Below are 25,490 nucleotides of genomic sequence, written 5' to 3'. Positions count from 1 at the left end.
AGTTAAAACCTTTTTCTGATTTACACAAATGTTCGGAAAATGCAAGTTTGAAATCAAAAAGCTTCATGTATTAATTTTTTTCGGTTTAGTCAGACGTTTCCAATGATAAGAAACCATTTTGAAACAACTAAACCTGAAGCATCGGGCTATTGAACCAATATTATCTATTCTAACCAGATTGGAACTTCCATAAAAGCTAGAAGGTTTCATTACTACATACAACGAAAGCATCCTTGAATACATACGAAGCCATATATGAACAGCCGGGTTTTTGTTGGGAATGCATACGAACACATGGCAAGTTTCAAAAAGCAAATTACTCTTCACAATTACCTGTTCTTGAATATTCATTTAATATCATAATAATTTTTTTTAACATTTACTTATTATTTACTATAGTTTATTTTAATTTTAAAATGCTAGTTCAATTGATCGTGATTTCCGTTCACGCTGAAAAAAATATCGATTACTTTGACAAATTTTGCGTTTCATCGACAAAAATATGGGAATTCCGTTATACAAATAAATGTTTTATTAATAGTGACTGTTGATAAAAACAAATATTGGTAATAACCATAGCAAAAAAGCTTACAATTTAAGGAAACCATATGTGGTTTGCGGTAAGGTGTTAATACTATTAAAGTGGTTCACTATGGCGTATACGTAACATTTGTTTCTATGAAAACATTTTATCATATAATCACATAATTTTTTCTCATTCATTCATCATTATTTTTATTTAAAATTTTTCAAACGAGTAGCTTGAATCATGATACCTTATGTTTTATAACGAATTAAACCTTTGCATTGAAAAGAAAGATAAAATCATATGATTATATGAAGGGGTTAAAAACCACAATTTTTTGAATTTATATGGAAAGTTTTCAAAATAATAATAATTTTCTTATTACGTTATTAAGAGAACAGAAACAAAATAGGAAGAAAATAAGAAACGGTGCTAGGTAATGTCGATCGGTGACACATTTTATCTGCTTATAATTTATTATGGTAACACCAACATCTAGATATTCAAATATATTCAACCATTAATATCACAATAAAGAAATTTAAAAACAAGGAGCTATCTATGAAAGCAAACCGCAGACAGCCCTAAGTTATTAGCTAAAATATTCTGAACAAATGAAATGTATCCTTTTTAGCATTTTGTTTGTTTTTAAAGTTACGAATAGCATTGAAATCATTTCTTTTTATTATTATGAATCTATGACCAAACCAACATAATGGTCCGACGGTATAGGTCATTTCGCCTCAGTGCAATGGTACTAGTTGAATAAACTTCAAATCTATTCTAGATCTACCTACGAGTGTATACATATATTTTTTCCCTTTGGGTCCAATTGTGTGTTTTGAATTCAAAATGAAGATGAATAATTTAAAATTCAAATAGAATCCAAAGACTATAGCACTTCTCTGCTTTAGCAAACTCATGTTTATTCACCATCACCACAACTATAACTATGTAACATACAAATTCTGTACAAGTACCGTCACAGGATCTCAATTTAAATGAGAATACTTCAATAAATTTGCTTTAAAAAAAAAATAAAAGAGTTCTCAAGACGAGAACTAATTTAATTAAACAATTTTTTTTTTTGATATGAGTACAGAATAAGGTTCCGCACGACCTGCAAAAAGGATATATGGATTGTAATGTTATGACAGCATATACATATGAAACCTATCCTTCTACCATGAAATTTATTATTCCATTCATTTTCTCCCTAAAGAGAAATAAACTATAGGTAGATATAGTGAAGATATAAATACTATTACTATACATAATAAATTCAAATTTTCCACATAAACACCATCAATCGCATATAAACCAATATACACACTCACTCACACGCACACGCACACACACACACACTCGAAACTAGAAAAAGGACGAAAGAAAAATCATTTAAAAAGAGTATAATGGGGAAACAAGAACGAAAAAAAAAGAAAAATTGTGGACAAAAAAAAATATAAGAAACAACTACAAGGAGCAACTCCTTTCTACTGTGTGTAATTGAATGAGTGATGATGCACATTTTTGTTTTTATTTATTTTTTTTTCTTGTGCAAGTCTGTGTTGCGGAATACTTACGCAATCTTCTCGGATGGAGATCTCCAAGGAACATCATCGTCAATTTCATCTTCACTTTCGTCACCTTCCTCGCCGTCGTCATTGCCGGATATGCTAAATGACGATGAGGTAAACATGTCGGGCACTGGAAGAATGGATGGTCGACGACTACCTGTAAAAAAAAGGAGTGTAAAATTAAAAAGGATACACGGAGAGATGACGACGTTGGACGATTAATTGGAAATTATATTAAATTGTTTCGAAATTAAAATTAATGAAAAGGAATTTCAATAAACGCCTTAAAGTTAAAATTGTTAGTATACACAAAAGAGATTCATTCAAGTATAAAAATGTTTAAGATTTTAACAAAGAAAATAATTTATTATCAAAAGATAAAATTTATCAGACGATAAATATGTGCAATTATGCATAAAATATTCGATTAAATTTCATTTCTATTTGGTTATCGGTAGCAGTAGAAACCTTTTAAGAATACACATCAGATATTGAAAGATTGACAGATGCAGCATACTCGGATTCATCTGTTGATAACATCTAGAGAAATGCAAGATAAATGCATTCTACGATGCTTTGCTTGATCCAGATAAAAAATGAGTTATATTACTATTACGATACCTTAACTTACTTTTACCTTTTACGGAAGGTATTGGGTAATGACACATGATGCTGCAGTTAAGAATAAGATGTATGGAATCATTTCGAAGGCTCATATATTAAAAGTTGAAAATGACAGGTTAAACAAAAGCATCAGTGAACATGCCATTTTCAACTTTTAATGTATGAACAATTGAAATGAGTCCATACATCTTAACTGCATCATCATGTGTCATAACCAATACCTTCGGTAAAAGGTAAAATTGAGTTAAGGTACCATCGAATGAGAACTTTAAACTCATGTTAGTTATCGTTACTCTTTTAAAATCCAGTCAGGTTTAGTTCAGTCCAATGCTCACTGATTTCAATTTGGTGTAGCTTCTTGTGGTCTTATTCAATTTAATGGGGTTGTTAACCGCTTTAACAAATTACTAGACTTAATATTTTTCTCGGACACAATAAATGCTGACGTAGCTGTAACTCCAGCCGATGTTATACTATTAGAAGAAGACCGTCACCATCCAGCCTTAAATATATTACTGAATATAAACATATGCAATATTCCCATCAGTTTAAACGAAAAACTTGAATTCAATTTTAAAAAATGTAATTTTAACGAACTTATTAATTTGCTGTGTAATGTTGACTGGAATCAAATGCTCTCAAATCGAAATATTGATCATATGTGTTTTGAATTTTATAGTTTTTTATTTACTTGTTTTTACGAAACTACACCATTACGAAAGTGTTGCTATTATTCTAAAATTCCACCATGGTTTGACACTAATTTGAAAAACTTGAAAAATAAAAGAAATAAGGCTTGGCTAAAGTTTAGTAATACCAGAGCGGATGTTGATTTCAGAATTTACTCCGAACTTAAATGTATGTTTGCTGACTACTTCAACACCCTTTATTGAGACTATATTTGTAAAATTGAGGAAGAGTTAAAACAGAGCCCAAAAAACTTTTGGAACTTCGTGAAAAGCAAAAGAAATTCTGACGACTACCCTAACTCTATGTCATATAACAACACATCAAGTCATGACTCTAAATTGATTTCGAACATGTTTGCTAGTTTCTTCAAAGATGCTTTTGATGTTCCTTCTTCTTGTCAAACTACCCCTCCATTCTTTCCTTCCCAAAATTTTCCACACCTTAGCTCACTTAATTTTACCATATGTGAAGAATTAATTGTTCGAAATGTCTCAGAACTTGACGACTGTTTTAGCCCTGGCCCTGATGGTGTACCATCATGTGTGTTAAAAAAATGCGTATCGTATTTATCCTATCCTCTTTATGTTTTATTCAACGAATCTCTGAGGTGCTCAATCTTTCCAGTACTATGGAAAAATGCTTTTATAAGTCCAATTCACAAAAAAGGGTCAAAGAACGAAATCACGAATTACAGACCCATTGCCAAACTTTCTGTTATTCCTAAACTATTTGAGTCCATTATCTGTAGCATGTTATATTTTAACTGCAAGTCAATTATTTGCGAAAATCAACATGGCTTCGTCCAAAATAAGTCAACTATTACTAATCTGCTCCATTTTACTTCTTTTTGCCTTGATTCCTTTGAAAACCGGAAGCAAGTAGACTGTGTGTTCACAGACTTTAGTAAAGCCTTCGACAAATTGTGCCACAAGACTTTAGTCCACAAACTAAAGGCCTTAGGATTTAATGACAAATTTTTACTGTGGATTTCGTCATATTTAAAGAATAGAAGTTATACTGTTACTTTCAGAAATGAGCAATCGGACCAATTTCATGTCAACTCTGGTGTTCCACAAGGTAGCCATTTAGGTCCCCTTTTATTTATTTTGTACATAAATGACATAACATCCATTATAAAAAACTCGTCTGTTTTAATTTACGCTGATGACATTCAAATTTTCAAAATTATAAACTCAATTAATGACTGCTCACAGCTTCAAGAAGATCTACATAGATTTAGGGAATGGTGCAATATTAACCGACTTTATTTGAATATAGACAAATGTAAAACTATGTGTTTTTCACGCAAAAAAACAATTATAACTTATAATTATATTTTAGATTCTTCTTCTCTCTGTAAACTTTCCGAGTTCTCTGATTTAGGAGTTATTCTTGACACTAAGTTGACGTTTACTGACCATTATAACTTTATAGTAAAAAAAGCTAATAAGATTCTTGGTTTTATCAAACGATTTTCTCGTGATTTCTGTGATCCCTATGTCCTCAAGCTTCTTTATATTTCTTTTGTTAGACCTGTACTTGAATACGGCTGCGTAATATGGGCTCCTTACTATTCTGTTCATATAAATAGACTTGAAGGTATACAGAGGAGGTTTTTGCGTTTTTGCCTTCGTTTTCTTCCATGGTCCCAAAGATCCATACACCCACCCTATTCTCACAGACTCTTACTTATAAATCTCCCTTCACTTTTACAACATAGAAAATATATTCAGCTTTGTTTTATTGTCAAATTAATCAATGGTTCAATAATATGTCCATCAACTCTGTGTCGTCTAAATTTCAGCTATAGTCAAACTAGCATAAGAAGACAATTGCCTTTATGTCCGATTTTCAGCAGAACAAACTATGGTGTGAATAGCCCATTAAATCAATTGATTTCAGTCTTCAATAAATATTACTTTTTGATCTCATCTGTAAACGACAATGTCAAAAGCAAAACATTTAAAGAAAACTTTTTTAACATATTATAGTTATTATTTATTTTTTAGGTAAAATTTTATTATTAAAATTGTATGTACATTAGGGTGGGTCAAAAAAATCGAAAATTTTTTTTTTGATTTAGTACTCCGAAAAATCGATTGCTAGACCCCTCTAGAATATACACACCAAATATGAGCTCTTTATATTAATGGGAAGGTCCTCCGCTTTGCAATTTTCCATTTTTACATCAAGCTTCTACAAAAAAAAATATTTTTTTTATTAATTGACTTTTTAGCAAATTTCTTTTCATATTCTTGTAGGAAATTGAACGCTCTACAAAAAAGACCATATACACTTTTTTCGTTTATCTAACCGTTGAATAGATATTTGAGGTCCAAAAATCGAGAAAATCTTTAAAAATTCGTTTTTTTGTTCTTAATTTTGTAACAAATTGAAAAATTATAATGATCAAACGCGCAAGACATATTCTTGTTGGAAATTGATTGTTCCACAAAAAAGGTCTTATTAACTTTTTTCATTAATCTAACCATTCTAAAGATATTCGAGGTCAAAGTTAAAAAAAAATATAAAAACATTTTATATTTTTAAAAAATTTCTAATTCACTGAAACTTCATTATTTTCAAATTAGCAAGATATATTCTTGTAGGGGCTTAAACGTTCTACAAAAAATTCCTTGGAATGAAATTGATTGCTTTAACCGTTTAGAAGATGTTCGTATCCAAACCAATGCTCACTGATTTCAATAGTTTTCTTATGACCCGTATGCATTGCGATTTGGATACGAATATCTTCTAAACGGTTATAGCAATCAATTTCATTCCAAGGAATTTTTTGTAGAACGTTTAAGCCCCTACCAGAATATATCTTGCTAATTTGAAAATAATGAAGTTTCAGTGAATTAGAAATTTTTTAAAAATATAAAATGTTTTTATATTTTTTTTTAACTTTGACCTCGAATATCTTTAGAATGGTTAGATTAATGAAAAAAGTTAATAAGACCTTTTTTGTGGAACAATCAATTTCCAACAAGAATATGTCTTGCGCGTTTGATCATTATAATTTTTCAATTTGTTACAAAATTAAGAACAAAAAACGAATTTTTAAAGATTTTCTCGATTTTTGGACCTCAAATATCTATTCAACGGTTAGATAAACGAAAAAAGTGTATATGGTCTTTTTTGTAGAGCGTTCAATTTCCTACAAGAATATGAAAAGAAATTTGCTAAAAAGTCAATTAATAAAAAAATTATTTTTTTTTTGTAGAAGCTTGATGTAAAAATGGAAAATTGCAAAGCGGAGGACCTTCCCATTAATATAAAGAGCTCATATTTGGTGTGTATATTCTAGAGGGGTCTAGCAATCGATTTTTCGGAGTACCAAATCAAAAAAAAAAATTTCGATTTTTTTGACCCACCCTAATGTACATAAATAGTTTTAAATTCTAACGTTAGGCTATTAACGGATTAAATAAATAAATAAATAAATAAATAAATAAATTCAATAGTTTTCTTATGACCTGTATGCATTGCGATTTGGATACGAATATCTTCTAAACGGTTAAAGCAATCAATTTGATGCCAAGGAATTTTTTGTAGAACGTTTAAGCCCCTACAAGAATATATCTTGCTAAATTGAAAATAATGAATTTTCAGAGAACTGAAATTTTTATTTTTAAAAATATAAAATGATTTTAGAATTTTTTTTAACTTTGACCTCGAATATCTTTAGATTGGTTAGATTAATGAAAAAAGTTAATAAGACCTTTTTTGTGGAGCAATTAATTTCCAACAAGAACATGTCTTGCGCGTTTGATTATTATAATTTTTCAATTTGTTACAAAATTAAGAACAAAAAACGAATTTTTAAAGATTTTCTCGATTTTTGGACCTCAAATATTTACTAAACGGTTAGATAAACGAAAAAAGTTTATAGGTAAAGGCCTTTTTTGTAGGGCGCTCAATTTACTACAAGAATATGAAAAGAAATTTGGTAAAAAGTTAATTAATAAAAAAATTATTTTTTTTAGTAGAAGCTTGATGTAAAAATGGAAAATTGCAAAGCGGAGGACCTTCTTATTAATATAAAGAGCTCATATTTGGTGTGTATATTCTAGAGGTGTCTAGCAATCGATTTTTCGGAGTACCAAATCAAAAAAAAAAGAATTTTAATTTTTTTGACCCACCCTAATCTATATATCAAGTTATGCATTCGTACAGAAAAAAAAGTTAAGAGAAAATTTTACCATGATGTTACGATGCTAGAGAATGCCAAAAAATTGGGTCCCGGAAGTCCGTCTGTCTGTCTGTCTGTATAAGGAGCTACAGCCTAACGGATGGACGGATTGACTTCAAACTTGGTACCTAGCATCTTTTGGCGACTCTCCAGAGGGGTTTTTGGAATTAATTAATTTTGTTGGACCAAAAATAACGATAACGATTTTAGTAAAGTTGAAAAATAAAATTTCGAAAAAAAATTATTTTTGAAAATTTTTTTTTTGAAAAATCAAATTTTCGAAAATAGGACATTGTATTTTTTTTTTGAAATTTTGTTTTTTGATGTTGATTAGTGATTTCTACAAAATGGCATAAAAACTTTATTTTAAAACTATTTTTCCAAAAAATTATTCATAAAAAATTAGTTTTTTTTTTAAACGGCTCTAACGATTGAAAATTTTGAATTTTTTTTCTCTAAAAATGCATCTCAATATATCAATCAAAACTGCATACTTGTTTTGGAGGGCAATTTGATTTCAGATTTTGTTTTATTCTTTTAATTTTTAAAATTTTTTTGTTTTTATATAAAAAGTATTAAAAAGTTCGTGCAACCCAGTCGTGCATTTCATTTCTTCTCGATTTGAACTATTTTGTCATTAAAAATTTGATAAGAACATTTTGTTGTGGATTTTTTGTAAAAAAGTCTTTTTTTTTATCAGAAACTTCCGTTGAAGACCGTTGAATTAAAACCAAGACGTAATTCAATGACATTTAGGTATAATTTCCAAGTAAGTTTATATTTTAAGAAAAAAAAAATGTAGGTACTTTGAGATTGAAATTTACAATTCTCATGATTATTTTACACGCACTTAAATAAGAAAATGAGGTGACACATAAATTACTTTCACCACATGTTTATCCAAAATCAGAAATGATTCCAAATTTAATCTCCCTAAACATTATTTTTCATTTATCCAAATTAAATCTCTTCACAACTTATCACCCAAATGTGATTTTTATTCTCACCAAATCTCACTCTCCTATTAACTCAAGTCGGAAATTGCCAAATCATATTTTTTTTTTTGTGTTCTTTATCTCCTAAACTAAGATTAATATTGTTTTTTTTTTTTTGCTTTCATTATTTGATTAACGTCCTAAATAAAAAATCCTTGAGACTATACAACAATATCATGTCATAGGGATAAACGAAACAACTACACACAAAACTTTTACAATCGCTCTCTTTGTAATTTTCAAGAGTGATAACGTAAGAAGATTACTATATCGTCAAACCAGAAAATCCTATTAAGGTCATTTGAGGATTACTAAGCCTCTGGTCGTTATATTGTGATGTGTGAGCTTGTGTAATAGCATTGAATGATATGATATAAACTCAATGGTAAAATAGGCAATAACATTATAATGGTAATGAATGACAACACTGTAATATATTAACTCGAGAAAAAAGTTTATAGCAATTTTTATTGCACTTCACAAGGTCACACATTAGATTAAATGGAGTAGGTATCTTAAAATGAATAAATTAAAGTATAAAACACTACATTAAATAGTGTTAGAAGAATAGAAGAGATTTGAATTTTTTAGAAATTCAAAGAAAATTATAAAAAAAAAATACTTAAACTCACCTCGTCGTTGATTTAAAACATCCGGACTAAGAAGATGTGGATTGCCTTGCTGTGGCACGTCTAAATGATTTCCTGTCGCTAATGTTGATCCACTGCTTCCACTACCAACATTACCTGCACCAATACCTAACCCAACACCTCCACCGCCACCACCACCACCACCACCACCACCACCAATCGATAGTGGAACATTTGATGGTGTTACGGCAGTTGTTGTGGCTGTTGGTGTTAACGATGCATTGGTCGATGTAACTGTAGTGTCCTTGGGGTTGTGTTTTGCGTCGGGTATTATCACAGAAGTTGGATTATCTGATGCTATTGTTTAAAACAATCAAATTGAATAAAAGGATTTAAATTTAATTAAAAATTCAATAAACAATCGGTTTGAATTTTATATTTAAATTTAGTTAGTATTGATATTTTTCTTGCTCTAATATTTTTTGCATTCAATTCTAAAAACTACAGGGATTAATTTATAAATATTTTTAATATTCAATTTTTAGTTATAGTTTTTTTTTTAATTAATTTGAGTTAGTTAAAAGTTTTTAAGAGACTTATTTTTTTTGTTTTTTGTTTTCTAATATTTTTTAATTAATTTGAAAAATGAAACTTAGAATTTTTGAATAATTTTTTTTTTCAAATGCAAAGGACACAATGCAGGAGGAGTTTATGTGTATCGCAGTATTAAGCGAGTGTGTTTAATGTGTAAAAAGTTTTGGGTGTATTTTTCTTTTGGATAAGTTTTTTTTTTTTTTTTGTGAAATGATAATAACTACTCATATGGATACGCATTTATAAAATGGTTTTGACTGAAATGGATTTTTTACTATTAAAAGAAGGTTCTACTTGAATTTCAAACATGCATTTCATTTTTTAAATTCTTTAAAATCAAAAATTCATTCAAAATTTAGTATTTTGAGTTATTCAAAAGTTATCGTTTTTATAAAAAAAAATTACATTAAAAGTTTTTAGAATATTAAATACATTAAATATAACTTAATAAAACTGAAATTCCTATTTCTGTTTTTGAAAATTAACTGTAAAACTAAAAAAAACTAAAAATTAAACCAAAACGATAGTTTGACACATTGAATTGCGGAATTTTAAATTAAATTAAAACACAATTACATACATTAAATTGAAATAAATTTTAAAGAACGATTTAAACAAACCAGAAAAAAGTTAAATGATAGTTTTATTTTATATTTTTAATTACATTTTGTAAATTATTAGAAACAAAATTTAGAGGGTTTGAAAGTTAAAAACAAAAAATAAAATCCACAATTTGGATGTACATTTTCATAGAGCAAAATTATTAAAAAAATTCATAACTTTTATCAAAAGTTTTACACAAAAAAAAAAATTGCCCAAAAAAATATTCCCAAACGTTACCAAAGCGACGAACCTAAATATCAATGTATTCCTAAAGACCTAAGTCTAAAATAATTCTATTTTTCATAAAGCAGCTTAGGTACTTAGAAGTCTCATTCTGCAAATACCACTTAGATCATTTAACATCAAATAAATTCAATATTATCTAACAGGAATGGAAAATGACATTTTTTAATTGTACTGAAAATTTCATTTTTATTGTACTGAAATGGGTCCAATTGTATTGAAATTTATTTTTCACACGAAAAATTAATATAAAATTTATTCAAAATGTTTTATTTGAAAAAACTCTTGTACCTTTTATTATTTTCTGCGTAAAAGAGTAATTTTTATTTATTTTCGGTATAAATAAATAGTGGATGAAGTACTTGTTATTCACAAGCATACATTTTTTTTTTTTTATTATTCAAAAATCGTAGGACCCAAAAACACCTAAAAGTACAATTTTGACAGGTTTGTAGATAATGGCTCACTTTTGAACTTAAAATAAGTTTAAAAAACTTTCTATATTCAAGCCCAATTTATTCATACTCCATTAAATTTAAAGTCGCCATTAAAATAAATTTTAAATTTTGTATGACAAATTTCTAATTTTCAATGGTGACTTTAAATACAATGGAGAGTGAATAAATTCGGCTTAAATAAGAACAAATAAAACAGCTTGATCAGTTTTATAAATATTTTCAAAAAACAAAAAACACTCAAATTGTAACATTTATTTTGGTTCAAAAATCTGAAATTAGTTTAAAAGTTAATTCTCGTTTTTTGAAAGTTTAGATTGCAAGAAAATTTTTAAGACACAGATTAAAAAATTGTATAGAATTGAACTCGAGCAAACTCATTTGTATCGAATTCAATACAATTGTATCGATTTTTCCATGCCTGTTATCTAACGCATTATTGATATTGTTGTCAAAAAAAATTTCCCAATATGTCAAAAAATACCGGATTTGTTCAGTCCTTGTTGATATTAGCCCTAAAATTCAAGTTATTTCTACCATTTCTGTGAACTAATGGTTTCTAAAATATATCTTTTCGAATTTCGTTTATTTTTTTGAAATCGTTTATTTTTTTTCAGTACGATTTAAGCACAAGGTGTAAAAATCTGTAACAACACATTTGAGATCAAAATTAAAAAAAAGCCGGCCATTAAATCGTTAAAAAACGTAGTTAAAATCATCAAAAAAATAAAAAAAAAAAGATATAGCAATATCATCAAAGACTAAAAATATTGGGTATTTTTCGAAATTTTATGTATTTTTGATAATGATACGTTCTGCAATTCTTTGACAATTTTGCCCAGTCTAAGCTGTTTATTGGGCCATAACCATAAGATTTATAAGTTTACTGTACTATAAAGGAAAGACTTTGATCTAAAGTAAGGCGTATTTTTAAATTTAAGTGATTAGATAACCAATAGGTAAAATTTTTTTTTTATTTCATTGCGAATCCTTTAATGTATTTTGCCAATCCTAAGGCTATTTGAAATTTATTCCAATGAGAAAAAAAAAAATGTAGGTACTTTAATTGAAATTTTCATAAATACGCAATGGCATTTTCAAAAGCCAATTCAATTTTCATAAAGGTAGGTAAAGTCCAAACAAGATATATGCAAGAATATTGAACAAAAAATATCAAAAAATTATTTAGTTGTATATGCAACCTGAACCTACAATATTATTCCTAAGAGTCCTTTAACTTTAAACATCGATTTAAATATTTGATACAAAGAAGAGACCCAACTACCCATTTAACCTCTAGACTTTCATCAATATTTCTCAAAGGGGCTTTCAAGGAATAAATTCAATTGACTTTGAAAATTCAATAAAGAGTTGGTATAAAGCATTATGTATATTCAAAGATAAAATATTGGTTCTATTAAGTGTTAAATTGTTGAGGGTAAAATGTATTTGAGTCATATTCAATTAAGCTTAATATTGAATAGGAAAAATCAATTTTAGAAATCACTTCCAAATTTTCTACAATAATTGAATCACTATATTTTAGTTAAAAACAATCATAACTGTTGCAGTATTCTTAAAAAAAAAATTTGTAATATGTTTTTGAAGGCAAAAACTATAAAAAAAAATATTTGATGAAAATTTTAAAACACCTGTTGTATGAAAATTAAAAAATGCACTTGCTCTTAGAGCTCAATTTGCTTAAATTTTGAAAAGCTTAAAATAAAAACCTACATAAAATTCGTTTATCAAAGAAAAAACAATGTTTTTAATGAGTTCGAGACCCAAAATAAACATAAACTTTTTGATTTCTTTAATTAAGATTCATTTTTAAGAAAAAAAAATTTATCAAAATGTGACCATTAACTATTTAAAAAAAAAAAAAAGTGTTTAATAAAGTTGTATGAAATATATCAAAGTACATAATTATATCAACACATAACACAAAAAGTTTAAAAAAAATACAATAGCCCATTTCGAAAATTTGATTTTTCAAAAATTTTTTTTTTAGAATAAGGAAAATTTATTTTTCGTTTTATTCTAAAAAAAAAAATTAATACAGTTACGCTCTGTCTGGAAAAGTTCTTTATTCTTAAAGAAATATTATTCTTTGTAAATGTGTTTAAAAATTTTTAATATCTTTTTTGTTTGCTCAGATATTAATTCATGGTTTTTGTGATTCATGAAGTTACCGCGATTTTTCATCTACATTTACAAGACTGTAATCTTAATATTAAAATTAACCAAAAAAAATACTGTTTTGGATTTTTAAAAATAATATTTCTTTTTTTTTTTAAGAAATGATTTTTTTTGGAAACTAGAGGAGATTGAAAATTTCTTAAGAATGTTATACCAATTTCTTTTTTTGAAAAAAAGTTTAAATTTTCTTTTCTCTGACGATTGTCAAAAAAAAAAAAAATAAATAAAAGTTGTTTAAAAATACATGAATTTAGACCTGCAAACGAAGTATGTCATTTATTTTTTTAAATAACAAAGAATTAAAAAAAAAATAAATTGCACGACTGGGGTCGCACGTACTTGCTCTTATGCTTAAAGTAACTTTTTATTCAAGAAATTTAAAATTTGATATTTTGAAAAAATTTCATAAGTAGTATTAATCTGTTTTTATAATTAATTAAACACGCTTTTAAATGAACTTTTACAAAAAACCAAGTATGCCATTTTATTTCTTGTACAAAAAGGTATTTTAAAATTTCGAAAATCGTTGGAGCCGTTTTTTAAAAAAATAATTTTTTATATACAGGGTGTCCCAAAAGTAATGGATCAAACGAAATATGCTGATAGGCCTACTTAAGGGCTCTCAGAATTTGGTAACTTGTTCATCCCAAATCCTTACGGTTTTCGATTTAATGCAATTCTTGTGAAATTTCGAAAAATCCCTACTTTGCAACAGTATTTTGCTTCTTGCGCCCACTATTGATTTTTATTTTTTAAAATTGTTTTACAAAAACATTGCCAAATAATTAGGAACAATTTATTAAACAAAATATTTTTTATTCCATACGCCATTTCGGTGCAAATTAACTAACAGTTTCAAGTTTTATAAAAAATCAATTTCTAACTTTTATTTGAGAGCAACACCGCAAAAAAAATGTGTACGGTGTGTGCATGGATGGTTTATTATTTTAAAAAGTTGCCCTGTTATTGTCGTTTTCCAAAAAAATATAAAAGTTTCCAAAGTTGCAGTTAGATCGCAAAATATTACAATTTGAATTCAACACAACAGGGTTTTTCAGAACAAATAACAACCAAAAATAAACACATTTTCTCGAACTGTTATTTGTTTATTTTTCTTTAAACAAAAGCCTCTATTTTTGTTTGTATTTTTGCTCTGAAAAACCCTGTTTTGTTGAATTCAAATTGTAATATTTTGCGATCTAACTGCAACTTCGGAAACTTTTATACTTTTTTGAAAACGACAATAACAGGGCAACTTTTTAAAATAATAAACCATCCACACACCGTACACATTTTTTTTGCGGTGTTGCTCTCAAATAAAAGTTAGAAATTGATTTTTTATAAAACTTGAAACTGTTAGTTAATTTGCACCGAAATGGCGTATGGAATAAAAAATATTTTGTTTAATAAATTGTTCCTAATTATTTGGCAATGTTTTTGTAAAACAATTTAAAAAAATAAAAATCAATAGTGGGCGCAAGAAGCAAAATACTGTTGCAAAGTAGGGATTTTTCGAAATTTCACAAGAATTGCATTAAATCGAAAACCGTAAGGATTTTGGATGAACAAGTTACCAAATTCTGAGAGCCCTTAAGTAGGCCTATCAGAATATTTCGTTTGATCCATTACTTTTGGGACACCCTGTATAAAAATTTTCCAACATTTTTCAAAAAAAAATTTTGGTATGCCATTTTGAAGAAATAATTAATTTACACATAAAAACAATATTTTAAATTTTTCGTCAACCCGTTTTCAAAAAATTGATTTTTCGAAAAAAAAATTTTGAAATATTTTTTAAAAATCTAAAAGTGTTTTTTTTGAAAATTTTCTTAAATTTTAATATTACCTTTACTTAAACGCTCTTGTATGAAAATTTTCGTTGAAAGCGGGGTAGTCTTGTACGAGATATTCATAAATCAAAAAAAAAAACGTTCTATGACAGGTACCGTTAATAACGGTACAAGAAATAATTTTTTTTATTTCAAAAGTTGGCTCTTATGTGTAATACTACACACAAAATTTTAATCAATATCGTTAGACAGTTTTTGAAAAAAATTAAATTTTCTATTTCCGTTTTATGGCAGGTACCGTTAGTTTTGGTCATAAAAATAAAATTTCAAATTCCCCTCTAGAGAATCACCCAAAACTGCTAAATATTAAGTTTGAAGAAAATCACTTCACTCGTTTAGGCTGCAACTTCAGATAGAGACAGACACACAGACAGACAGACAGAATTGCTGAATTCATTTTTAAATCGATTTTTTTTTTTTTAATTTTTCCTTATAACACCAGAAAAACTTAGCTTAGCGAAATCGCTTTGCTTCTAAAATGTTTTTTAAATTATCTTCCAATAAATTTAGCGAGGAGCAGTTTGGTTACCTTTAAAATCCTAAATGTGATACTCATAAAATAACAAAAGTAAAACCGCTTTTCTCAGTAAAACCTAGAAAGAAACAAATTGACTTCTGGAGTAAAGAAAGAAACCAATAGCTGCTGTGGGAAATTTAACCCTAGTAACCTTCGAATAATGAAAAGAACCTTTAAACAAATCTTTTGAAACTTTAACCTGTCATCGCACAACATTTCCGCACTCCAGGGATTCTCTTTCTTTCGGTATAAACTTTCAAACATTTAAAAAAAAACCCTTGTCATGTTGTGTTGTTGATTTTTTGTGATTATTTATTGAGGACAAATCACCCACTCCTTATATAATTGTATTCGACATCATGCTTTTGCTACAATCACAGCAATTAGGATTTAAAAATAAAAAAACAAAAAAAAAAGAAGTCCTTGAGACCAGTCTTTATTATGATGATGATAGAAATGATGGAAAATGGCCGAATATGTCTTTCTTAAGACTGGAAATAAGAAAATTCTAATTTTGTAACTTAATTTGAATTGCAAATGAATCTAAAAGAGGTCTTCATTTCAAATTCCCTACAAAAAACCTACCAACCCAACCGACCTTTATGGTACTTCCTCAACTTTCAAAAATATTTTTCGCCGCCCAACCCAACCCAATCCACATCGCACAGTTAAATATTTAATATTCAAGCACATTGAAAACATTTAAGGAGTTTAAGATTAATTCTACGAGACTTCATTCGAAATAACGTGGGAATATATAAATTCAGTCAAGCTTTTGTGGGATATTGTGCTCAGGCATCAGAGGCGCATAAGCAAAGCAGCATCCAGGAAGGAAGAAGGAAGTATTGCGGGGATGTATAGGAAGCAGAAGTGCCATTGTTTTTCGGAAATCCTTTCATCTTTGTGTGTTTCATGCTTATATTTTAATGTCATGCATTGCGTATGTAAATTTTCTTTCCTTTTTGCACAGACAAACAAAATATAAATGAGATTCAACAAAAAAAAAAAAAAAAAAAAAAAAAATTTTAACCCAAAGGCTAAAAGGCTGTTTTAGAAGTGTTAATAAGGATGATTTTTGAATAAAAATAAAAAACCAACAAAAAAATCATGCATAGCTTCAAGGCTATTATATTGGTTATAATATTTATGATTTGTGTGAAAATTATATTGCCAAAACTTACAAAATATACTAGTGCATTTTTTTAACTATAAAATTCAATTCAAAAGACATAGATACTATATTATATTGGAAAAAAATAGTTCTAATGAGTTTAGATGGCATAACGAGCAACACACTCACGCACAAATAGTGTTGTAAAGTCACTGTCTGAATGATGCCTTTTTATTGGTGTACCCGCACCCGAATCTAAACTGGGACTATGGGGCACACGCACACAAACGGACGGCACAGGTGCCATATGGTGGTGTGATGTGGTCATGGTGGTGGTGTTGTTGTTTATTGTTGTTGTTCTAACTAAATTTAATCGATATTAATAATTTTTCGTTTTTTTTTAAATTTCGAATAATTATTTAATTTTAATTTTTTTTAATTAAAAAAAAAAAAAAAAAATAAATATTTAAATATTTTTCAATAAAAAAAAGTATATTGTTATTTTTCAGTTGTGGATTTTGAAATAATTTCTTTAATTAAAAAAAATATCACTAAAAAATAGAAAGGTACACTTTAAGACGAAGTAAGATAAATGGGATATAGAAATTTTGTCACCTGAGTTACCTTCCCAGGAATTAAGGACAAAAGATTAGATATCTCTTACTGGAGAATCAGTTCTCAAAATATTATAATTGTCTTGTACTTGACAGGTACTTGGCTACCCCGAGTTGGTTGAAATTGTAACCAAATTGACCATATTGCAGTTGACGGAGAACACTTTTTCCGGATACTGAATGAAGGACTTTCAGGACAGCACACCAAAAATCAAAAATCTTTGATTTTAGTCACTCCGGTGTGTATAGAGTTTCTTTCTTTAGTCATACTACGAAAAGGTCGAATGTATTCCCCGCCCCAGTTTTTTTTTCTTTTCAACTCTGAACATAAACTCAGAGTGAGACTGTTCCACAAAAAAAAAAAAAAAAAAAAAAAAAAAATACCTAGTAAATGAAACGTTTTTTTACACCTGGAAGTTGAAAGAATTTTTCATTAGAATACTTTCAATCCCTGAAAATACCAACGATGATTTTATCACGACTTCACCAAGAAAGTATCAATCAAACAAAAAAATCCGTATAGGTGCCAGGAACAACTGCAGGGAAAATATATCCACAAAAGCTATGGTGGGTCAAAAAACTGTTTTTGTTTTTTCGAATTTCAAAAAGCGCGGAAAAGTAAAAGAAAATATAGTAGTTGGCAAATATAAACACCAAAATAATCAAATTAATATGAAAATAAATAGGAAAGATGTAAAAAAAATGTAGGTACTAACCATAAATCTAAAAAATAGCTTAAAAAAGTCTAACATTGCGTATTACTACTTTGGAACTTTTTGGTTTTTAATTTAACTTTTTTTTTTAAATCTTTTTAATTTTTTTTTTTAATATGAGCAGTTATATCTTAATCTAAAATGTTGACATCAATTTAGCTTAATTTCTAGCATACGCAGTTTTGAAAAAGAAAATTCTATAAAAACTTATTCTGTCCGCCATTTTGGAACCACCATTTTGAATAAGTAAAAGTTGGAAGATTTGTCGTATTTCTCATACTAATATTACTTCAGAATCTTAAATTTTATGACTTTTCGTCAAGAAATGACCGTGCAAATAGTTTTTGACACCATATAGCACCAAATGGACCACTGTGCGACGAGGAGAATGATAAATATTCAAATCCCTTTTGACAGACAGATTTTTAAATCTTTAGTGAGTTTAGAACTTTCACTGATTGTGTCAACTTCATTTTTACTTCTTATTTGTTAAAAATAATAACTTAACAAATAGTCTATAAAAATTTAAAAAAAAATTCGTAAAAATAGGAACTAAGCCATATTTCGACAAATTTCAAGACTACCTAAATTGAACAATTTTTTGTCTGCTAAATATTTAGCTTATATACCTAAGATTTGTAAAAAAAAAATGTACCACCCTTAATTTTTTTTAAATTATAATAGCATACCTACTAAAAAAAATGTTGGGGTGGTTAACTTTTTTTTTTTTTGTAAATTACCTACCTACCATTTTTTAATTTTTATTTTTCAAGCCTTAGAGCCGGGTAGAAGGTATTAACCGATTTTGATTAGTTTTTTTTTTTTTAATTCTTAGACTTCATCATTCGCAATTTTTCTGCGCTATTAGGAATTGAAATAAAAAAAAAACTGTTTTTCGACCCACCTTAATGAATAACCATGAGACCCATCACCCATTGCTCAAGAATCATCACCGTAACATATTTTAGAAATCAAAATATCTTACTTTTTGTGTAAGAGGTTTAATCTCGAATTAAGTAGCTTGGTCCATAAGTTACCTACTGAATAAAGGATTTTTCAAGAAGCAGCTATTTGAACAATATAATGGAACGCAATTATAAAACACACATATACATATGTCAATTCTGCTGACTGAAAAAGAAACAAATTGTCCAAACTATATTTTTAGTGATTAAAAAAAAAAAATTTGTTTAAAATCAATTGCATCTAATCCACAACTGTTATAAATACATGTCAATTGGAACCTATTAAATTAAAAAAAAAAAGAAATTTTTAGTGTTCTCTAACTTTTTTTAAAATTCCGTACGGTGGTGTTGAAAAAAAAATTTATATAAAGAAGGAAAACATTTAAATTAAATTAAAATTACAAACGTGAAGTAATGTGTGAATCTTCTTTTTAAACATTTTTTTAAACGAGCAGAAGATAAACATTTTTACACAGTGGTAACAAGAAGAAAAAAATTGGCTTTCATAACAAAAATATTTAAAGCTCTAAGCCAATAAGGAAATCAAATTAAAATGTTTGTATTTTCTGTCAAATTAAAATTTTATACAAAATTAAAAAAAATATATAACATCAGAAGGTGCTGATCACTCAAAAAATGTGTTTTTTTTAATACCGTGTTAAAATAAAAGAAAACAAAAAAAAAAAAAAAGAAATAAAATAAATATAAAATTAAACAGCAGCTGAAAATAGAATTAACTCCTGAACATTTTCCTAAATTCAACAACTAATTAGGTATATCAACTTTTTTTTTTTTTTTTTTTTGTTTTCAATATTTATAATGGTTTATAAAAATTATATATAAACTTTTTAAAGAATAACATATTTTTAGTGAGAAAATAAAATCATTTACAAACCATCTTTCGTAGCTTCGGCGGTTTGATTTTGATTCTGATTTACAACGAATGCAGAATTTTCCTCTTTCGTTATGCTCATGTAATAACATGTATCGTCTTTTTTCATTATATGCCGAGGGCCAGGATTCAGCAATATTGTATCTTCATAGAATTCAGGTAATTCGGCTGGTCGAACACCAACTAAGGCAACTCCGTATCTGAATAAAGATGAAATTTTTTAGTTAAATTTTTGTTTACACTTTGCAGAAATAGTTCTTTTGTTTGAATTTAAAAAATGTCCTTAAAATTAGTTAATTATGAAAATTATGTACCCCTCTAGGGTTAGGTAGAAATGGCTGTCAGGAAAACAACTGACACACTTAGACCATTTATTGGTCCGTTGTGATACCATGATTTTGTAAGGAAATTCCTCACTAATTAAACCAGTTGGAGCTTTTAATGAAGCGGTGAAGGTTGAAGATGTCAGTATTGATTAGTTCACTAGTATCTTTTAAGAAATATTTTTCCAAGTATTTTTTACGTCTACTGGAAAGGGCAGGACATGAGCAGAGAAGATTCTTCCTCATCAAGGCAACTTCTACAGAAGTCGTTAGAGATTACGCCAAGTCTTATGGCGTGTCTACCTATGAGACAGTGTCCTGTTAAGACACCTATTTTGTACCCCCCTAGCACTTGAATAAATCACTACTTCAGTTCAACTAAGTTATTTAACACTCTTGCATCTTGAATTTTCGAAAAATTTCAAAGCTGTCTGAAGAATATCGAATAAGTAAGTTATCACATTGGAATATTTCAAAGTTTGTATAATTTTATAAGTATTTTTTGAAACAAATTTCTAACACAAAAAAAAGTTAACCGTTTGTATAAAAATAAAAAAATAAAAAAAAAATGTTTTCTTTGCGAGGTACTATTCAAGTCGCACACCGAAAAATCGTTATTTTCTACATATTATACACATCGTCTTTCTCTTGAAATTTCGAATTAAAATGGAAGCCTATTTCAATGTAGCAATAACTCTGCCCAATACACAAACATTTTCCAGACCGGTGTTAATCATATGTTATCAAATGAAAAGTGCTGATTCCGAAAACAACATTAGATTTTTCTATCAGCTCCAGTTTTGAAATAATTCATTTATATATATTTTTGTATTTGTATTTTGTATTTTTGTTACATTTTTTAAGGAATTTTTAGGATTGTGTTAAGAAAATTTTCGGAGTCGTTTTTTTTTAAACAAAAACTTTGCTGTAAGTTCAAATTTTTGTATATTCAAATTTTTGAAAATTTTTCAAAAAAAAAAAATTGGTACATCGTTGGCCTCATAAGGAAACCTCGTAACTCCCAAAATCCAAATTTTACAGGAGAGACGAAAGAGTAAACAGAGTAGTTGGGAAGAAACGTGCTGTGCAAAATTTGAATTTAAGTCTATTTAGAGTTTTCGGAATGACTTCAAATTTTCTGGATGACATATTTTCTGAAAAAATGGCATTCAAAAGTCATTTTAGAAAAAAAGGTGAAGTTACTAGGTTTCCTTATGAGACCGATGATGTGTCGGTTCGAATAAATTATTTTTCCAACAATTTAAACAAAATACCAAGAAAATTCATTAATCCGTTTTGAAGAAATTGATACCTATTCCAAAAATAATTTCGAAAATAAAAAAAAAAACCCAAAATTAATATTTTTCAATTTATGCGCTTGGATAAGACATCAATTATTTCTAAACTTATTTCTAAACTTTAGACACACAGTATTGTTTTTGATTTCAGAATTTCAATATTTTTTTAAAAGATTATCATATCAGTTTTCACGAAAATATAAATTAAGTTCTTTAATTTTTAATGCAAACACTTAACATTTCAAATATTATATTTGAAAATTTTTGGGAAGATGCTTTACAAATTGTAGTATTCAGCACTTAAAATTGGAAGGTTTGGACTTAGCGGACTGTCAAGATGCACCTATGTATGTGTTCAATGAAAATAATTTGCATGTAAATGCACCAAGTTTTTAATAATTCACAAGTCAACAACGTTTTTGGTGCCAAGACTAAGATATACCTAAAGGTTTTTGGTGTGCTGAACTCGAATCTGAAGTCAAAAACATCCTATCAGCTCCCGTTTTTGAAATATAACCGTTAGAAGCTGCAAACATAACTACTTTTGAGGTTATGCTATTATGTTAAGAAATTTTTTTTAAATACAATTTATTACGGTTTCTGTAAGAACTGTTTTCCTTCTTTCAAGAATGTTTTAAATCTTTTCGATATCTTTTTTATTGTTCGAGATATCGTCAGTTTTATGGCTTATTGTAATGTATCACGTTTTCATCTCCTTTTTTGATAAATTAAGCCAAACATTCTTACTTCATTTTAAGATATCTCGCGCAATAAAAAAGATATTGCAAGGATTTAAACGCGTCTTGAAAGAACGAAAATAGTTCTTATAGAAACCGTTATGATTTATATTTAAAAAATTTTTCTTCAAATTAAGGCATAGCTCCAACAGTAGTAAAAAACGTTTTTTTTTGCATTTTCTAACAAAAATATTTCAAAAACGTGAACTGCTAGGATATTTATGACTTCAGATTCGAGTTCAGCAAATCAAAAACCTATAGAAAAGTATATTTAAGTGCCCGCACCAAAAAAAAAAAATTAAATTTTGTAGATCAGTGTAATTATTAATATTAATATAGGTAATTAATAATTATTAAACTAAGCTATTCAGCACTAAAAATTAGATGACTTTTACTATTTAAAACCAGCAATTTGTAAATCAATTGTTAAAGTTGTGTGCGAAGAAGTCGAAGTTGTATGCTTAAATACTTCTGGCTTTTTGCAATGAATATAGTGTTTCAGCTATTCAGCATTTAAGTATATGCAATTGATATTGCCCTATTTGTCCAATGGTTTTGAAACAGATCTATTGTTCTCAATATAGACTCTCCTAACACTGAATTACGAGTAGTTCGATACTGTTTATTAAGAAAAGGAAGTAATGGAAAACTCCATAACCAAAACAGCTTCCAGTTCCCAGAAATCGTTTTGTTCAATTCTTTGCTAAATTTAATTTTAAATGTACCTAATTTTTCAAAAATATACCTTTTTCGACAAACCCCTATTTTTTAATAATTATTTTCCACTTTCACTGTGTCACTGTTTTTTAACGAAAGCAGTCTGAACAAATTGCATTAATTTATTGCACGCCTTTGCCATTAAATCACAAACAAAAAAATATATTTCAACTCATCATCCAAAATACTTATGACTAAGCTATACCAATAAAACATTTTTCCCGGACACAAATTGACTGTCAGAAGTACTTTTTTCTACTATAAAGTGGATGTAAATTTCAATTTCCCAGAAAATAAAAATAAAAATAAGAATACAAATATAAATATTTTTTAAAAGTAATGAGATAAATGTTCCACTTACTTTCGATGCGAATGAAAACTGGCATACGTAAAGCTCTTTCCTTCGTATTCTCCGAAAAACCGACTATCACCGAGAACGATGTGATAAATTTCATTTCCGGAACACTTGCCATATAAACGATGCCATTCCTCCGGGGACTGTTGTCCTTCCCTGTGAAATAATAAAAACGAAATAAAACCAAACACAAAATGGAATGAAAATGAAAATAATGAAATTAATTTCTGTTTTTTTTTTCTTCATTTTTTTTTTTTTTTTTTCAAAATGGTGGCTATATAGGATTGGTGGTGTTCTGATGGTATATAATTTAAGTCTACTCGTATGCAAACACACGTAGACAAGAATGGAAGTGTGCGTGAAGGATGAAATCCCGCCTGTTCCTTAACCAAGCGACATAACCGGATGTGGGAGCAAATGATGACGCAATGGCGGTTGATTACCAGGGAAATATAGTTTTGCGGTAGCTGGCTTTGGTATGTGCATATTGACCTAATGACTTAACCACATAATGGTCAGTTAATTAGGTGCTTAATGTTTGCACAACCAACGAAATATTCAATTTCAATATTAACTTAGGATCTTAAATGCAGACATTTGACCAATGACCATGCCCAAGCAGCATGTGTGTGTTGTTGTGTGGTAGATGATTGTCGTTGTTACCGCCACCGCCGCGGGCTGGTTTGCACTGTGGGAATTTAAGCATCCCTTAATTCCTTCAGCTTTGTTGTTCCTGGTATTATTCTTGGTGGTGAGGGATTAAAGCGTTGATAGCAGCACATAGGTCAGATTCGTTAATATGGAAATTATTCATCATCAAGGAGCCAACTTGAATGTAAAACACTCATTTCCCAGAAAATGACGTATTAAATTGAAGGATCTTTCGAATGGAAATAATTTGAGTGCAAATAGATTAAGACCTCGACAATTCAATAGGTTATATTGTTCAAAGAGAACTGTTGTAGGTGTAAAAAAAAGGAAAGCTTACATCTTACGTTTTGTACATTGTACATCGTAATGTAAAGATTGGCTTCTTTAGGCTTAGAGAAAATGACAGAGCATGATTCGAATTCTAGAGAACTTGATCTAATCAAGTTAGCAAGGAAACTCAAGTTTTTCAACCACTCCAAATCTGTAAGATGAATCCCGAATTAATACTGGCAGACTTTTGAATCTTTTTAAGAGTTCATCGGAAATATAGCAGTGATGTGTTGAATTTTAACCCTGCGGTGGTTTGATGACAAATTTGGGCAAGTAAATGAAGTCAAAGAATAATTCTTAGTGAACCATGATACAGACAAGATCCTGCATCATGCTAGCCTTTAAGCTCTAGAAATAAACGGATGATACTAATATGTATTTGAGTCAAAAAACACGAATATTCTATCAAAGGGTCTGTACACAAACCAGGAGGATATACTTTAACTCGTTTAGCCCAGAAAAAAAGGACTACATTCGACGGATTCGTGAAGAAAAACAGATCGGGCATCGATCTTATCAGTGATATAAACGTCATCAAAAGAACAAAAATTGCCTTCATCATGTAACAGAGCTTCAGAAGGCTTAAAATAGACATTTTATGACAATCCAAAACTCGAGGAAGCCTGGAAACATTTAACCCCTTGTAGCCCCATGTGACATTTCTGTAACAAACCGAAAAAGATCGCCCAAAAGCTGGTGAAAAACATATTTTTATTCTTTTAAAGCTTCTTACATAATCTTTAAGAATTGCTTTATCGAAATAATGCGCCATATTTCTAATAAATAGCACCAATAGTTTTTAATTGGCAGTTAATGTTAAAAGTTTGGCTTTTTTGGAAAACAAGCAAATTTATGTAAAAACTACGAAATTCAGAAAAAATATTTTTCGTGCATAAACTAACGGGGTTTTGTTTTTGGATTTTAGGAATGCGCCTAAAAATAAATATTAGATAGCTTTTTGTTTGAATTTTTGCAATTATATACAAAAATAAATTATTTAAACTTTTTTTTTACTGCGTATCTAAATTTCGAAATAAATAAGCAAATAATGAATTTATTGAATTTTTAAAAAATACGTGTTTTATTATAGCTAAAGCCCTTTCGATTGACATTATTAATTTTAAAA

At 28.4% G+C, this 25,490-nt stretch overlaps 1 protein-coding gene across 29 annotated transcripts in view; it reads right to left on the bottom strand.

Moving 5' to 3' along the window:
• LOC129919640 (potassium channel subfamily T member 2) overlaps nt 1–25,490 on the bottom strand; it is a 485,782-nt gene that overhangs the window by 48,144 nt on the left and 412,148 nt on the right. For 28 of the 29 annotated variants that reach the window (XR_008773115.1, XM_056000636.1, XM_056000673.1 and 25 more), the window contains 5 exons: nt 23,390–23,539; nt 19,957–20,153; nt 16,959–17,132; nt 9,240–9,554; nt 2,110–2,260 (listed from right to left, as the gene is read on the bottom strand). Coding sequence is in view for 28 of the 29 variants with exons in the window: in XM_056000636.1 (XP_055856611.1) it covers nt 2,110–2,260; nt 9,240–9,554; nt 16,959–17,132; nt 19,957–20,153; nt 23,390–23,539 (987 nt within the window). In the remaining variant the exon portion in view is untranslated. The remainder of the gene's footprint in view (nt 1–2,109; nt 2,261–9,239; nt 9,555–16,958; nt 17,133–19,956; nt 20,154–23,389; nt 23,540–25,490) is intronic. The other variant, XM_056000681.1, reaches the window with a different exon arrangement.

Source organism: Episyrphus balteatus, chromosome 1 (genome assembly GCF_945859705.1).
Source record: "Episyrphus balteatus chromosome 1, idEpiBalt1.1, whole genome shotgun sequence".
NCBI classification, from domain to species: domain Eukaryota; kingdom Metazoa; phylum Arthropoda; class Insecta; order Diptera; family Syrphidae; genus Episyrphus; species Episyrphus balteatus.
The sequence above is the reverse complement of the archived record's forward strand: the minus strand, read 5'-3'. Positions and strand labels throughout refer to the sequence as shown.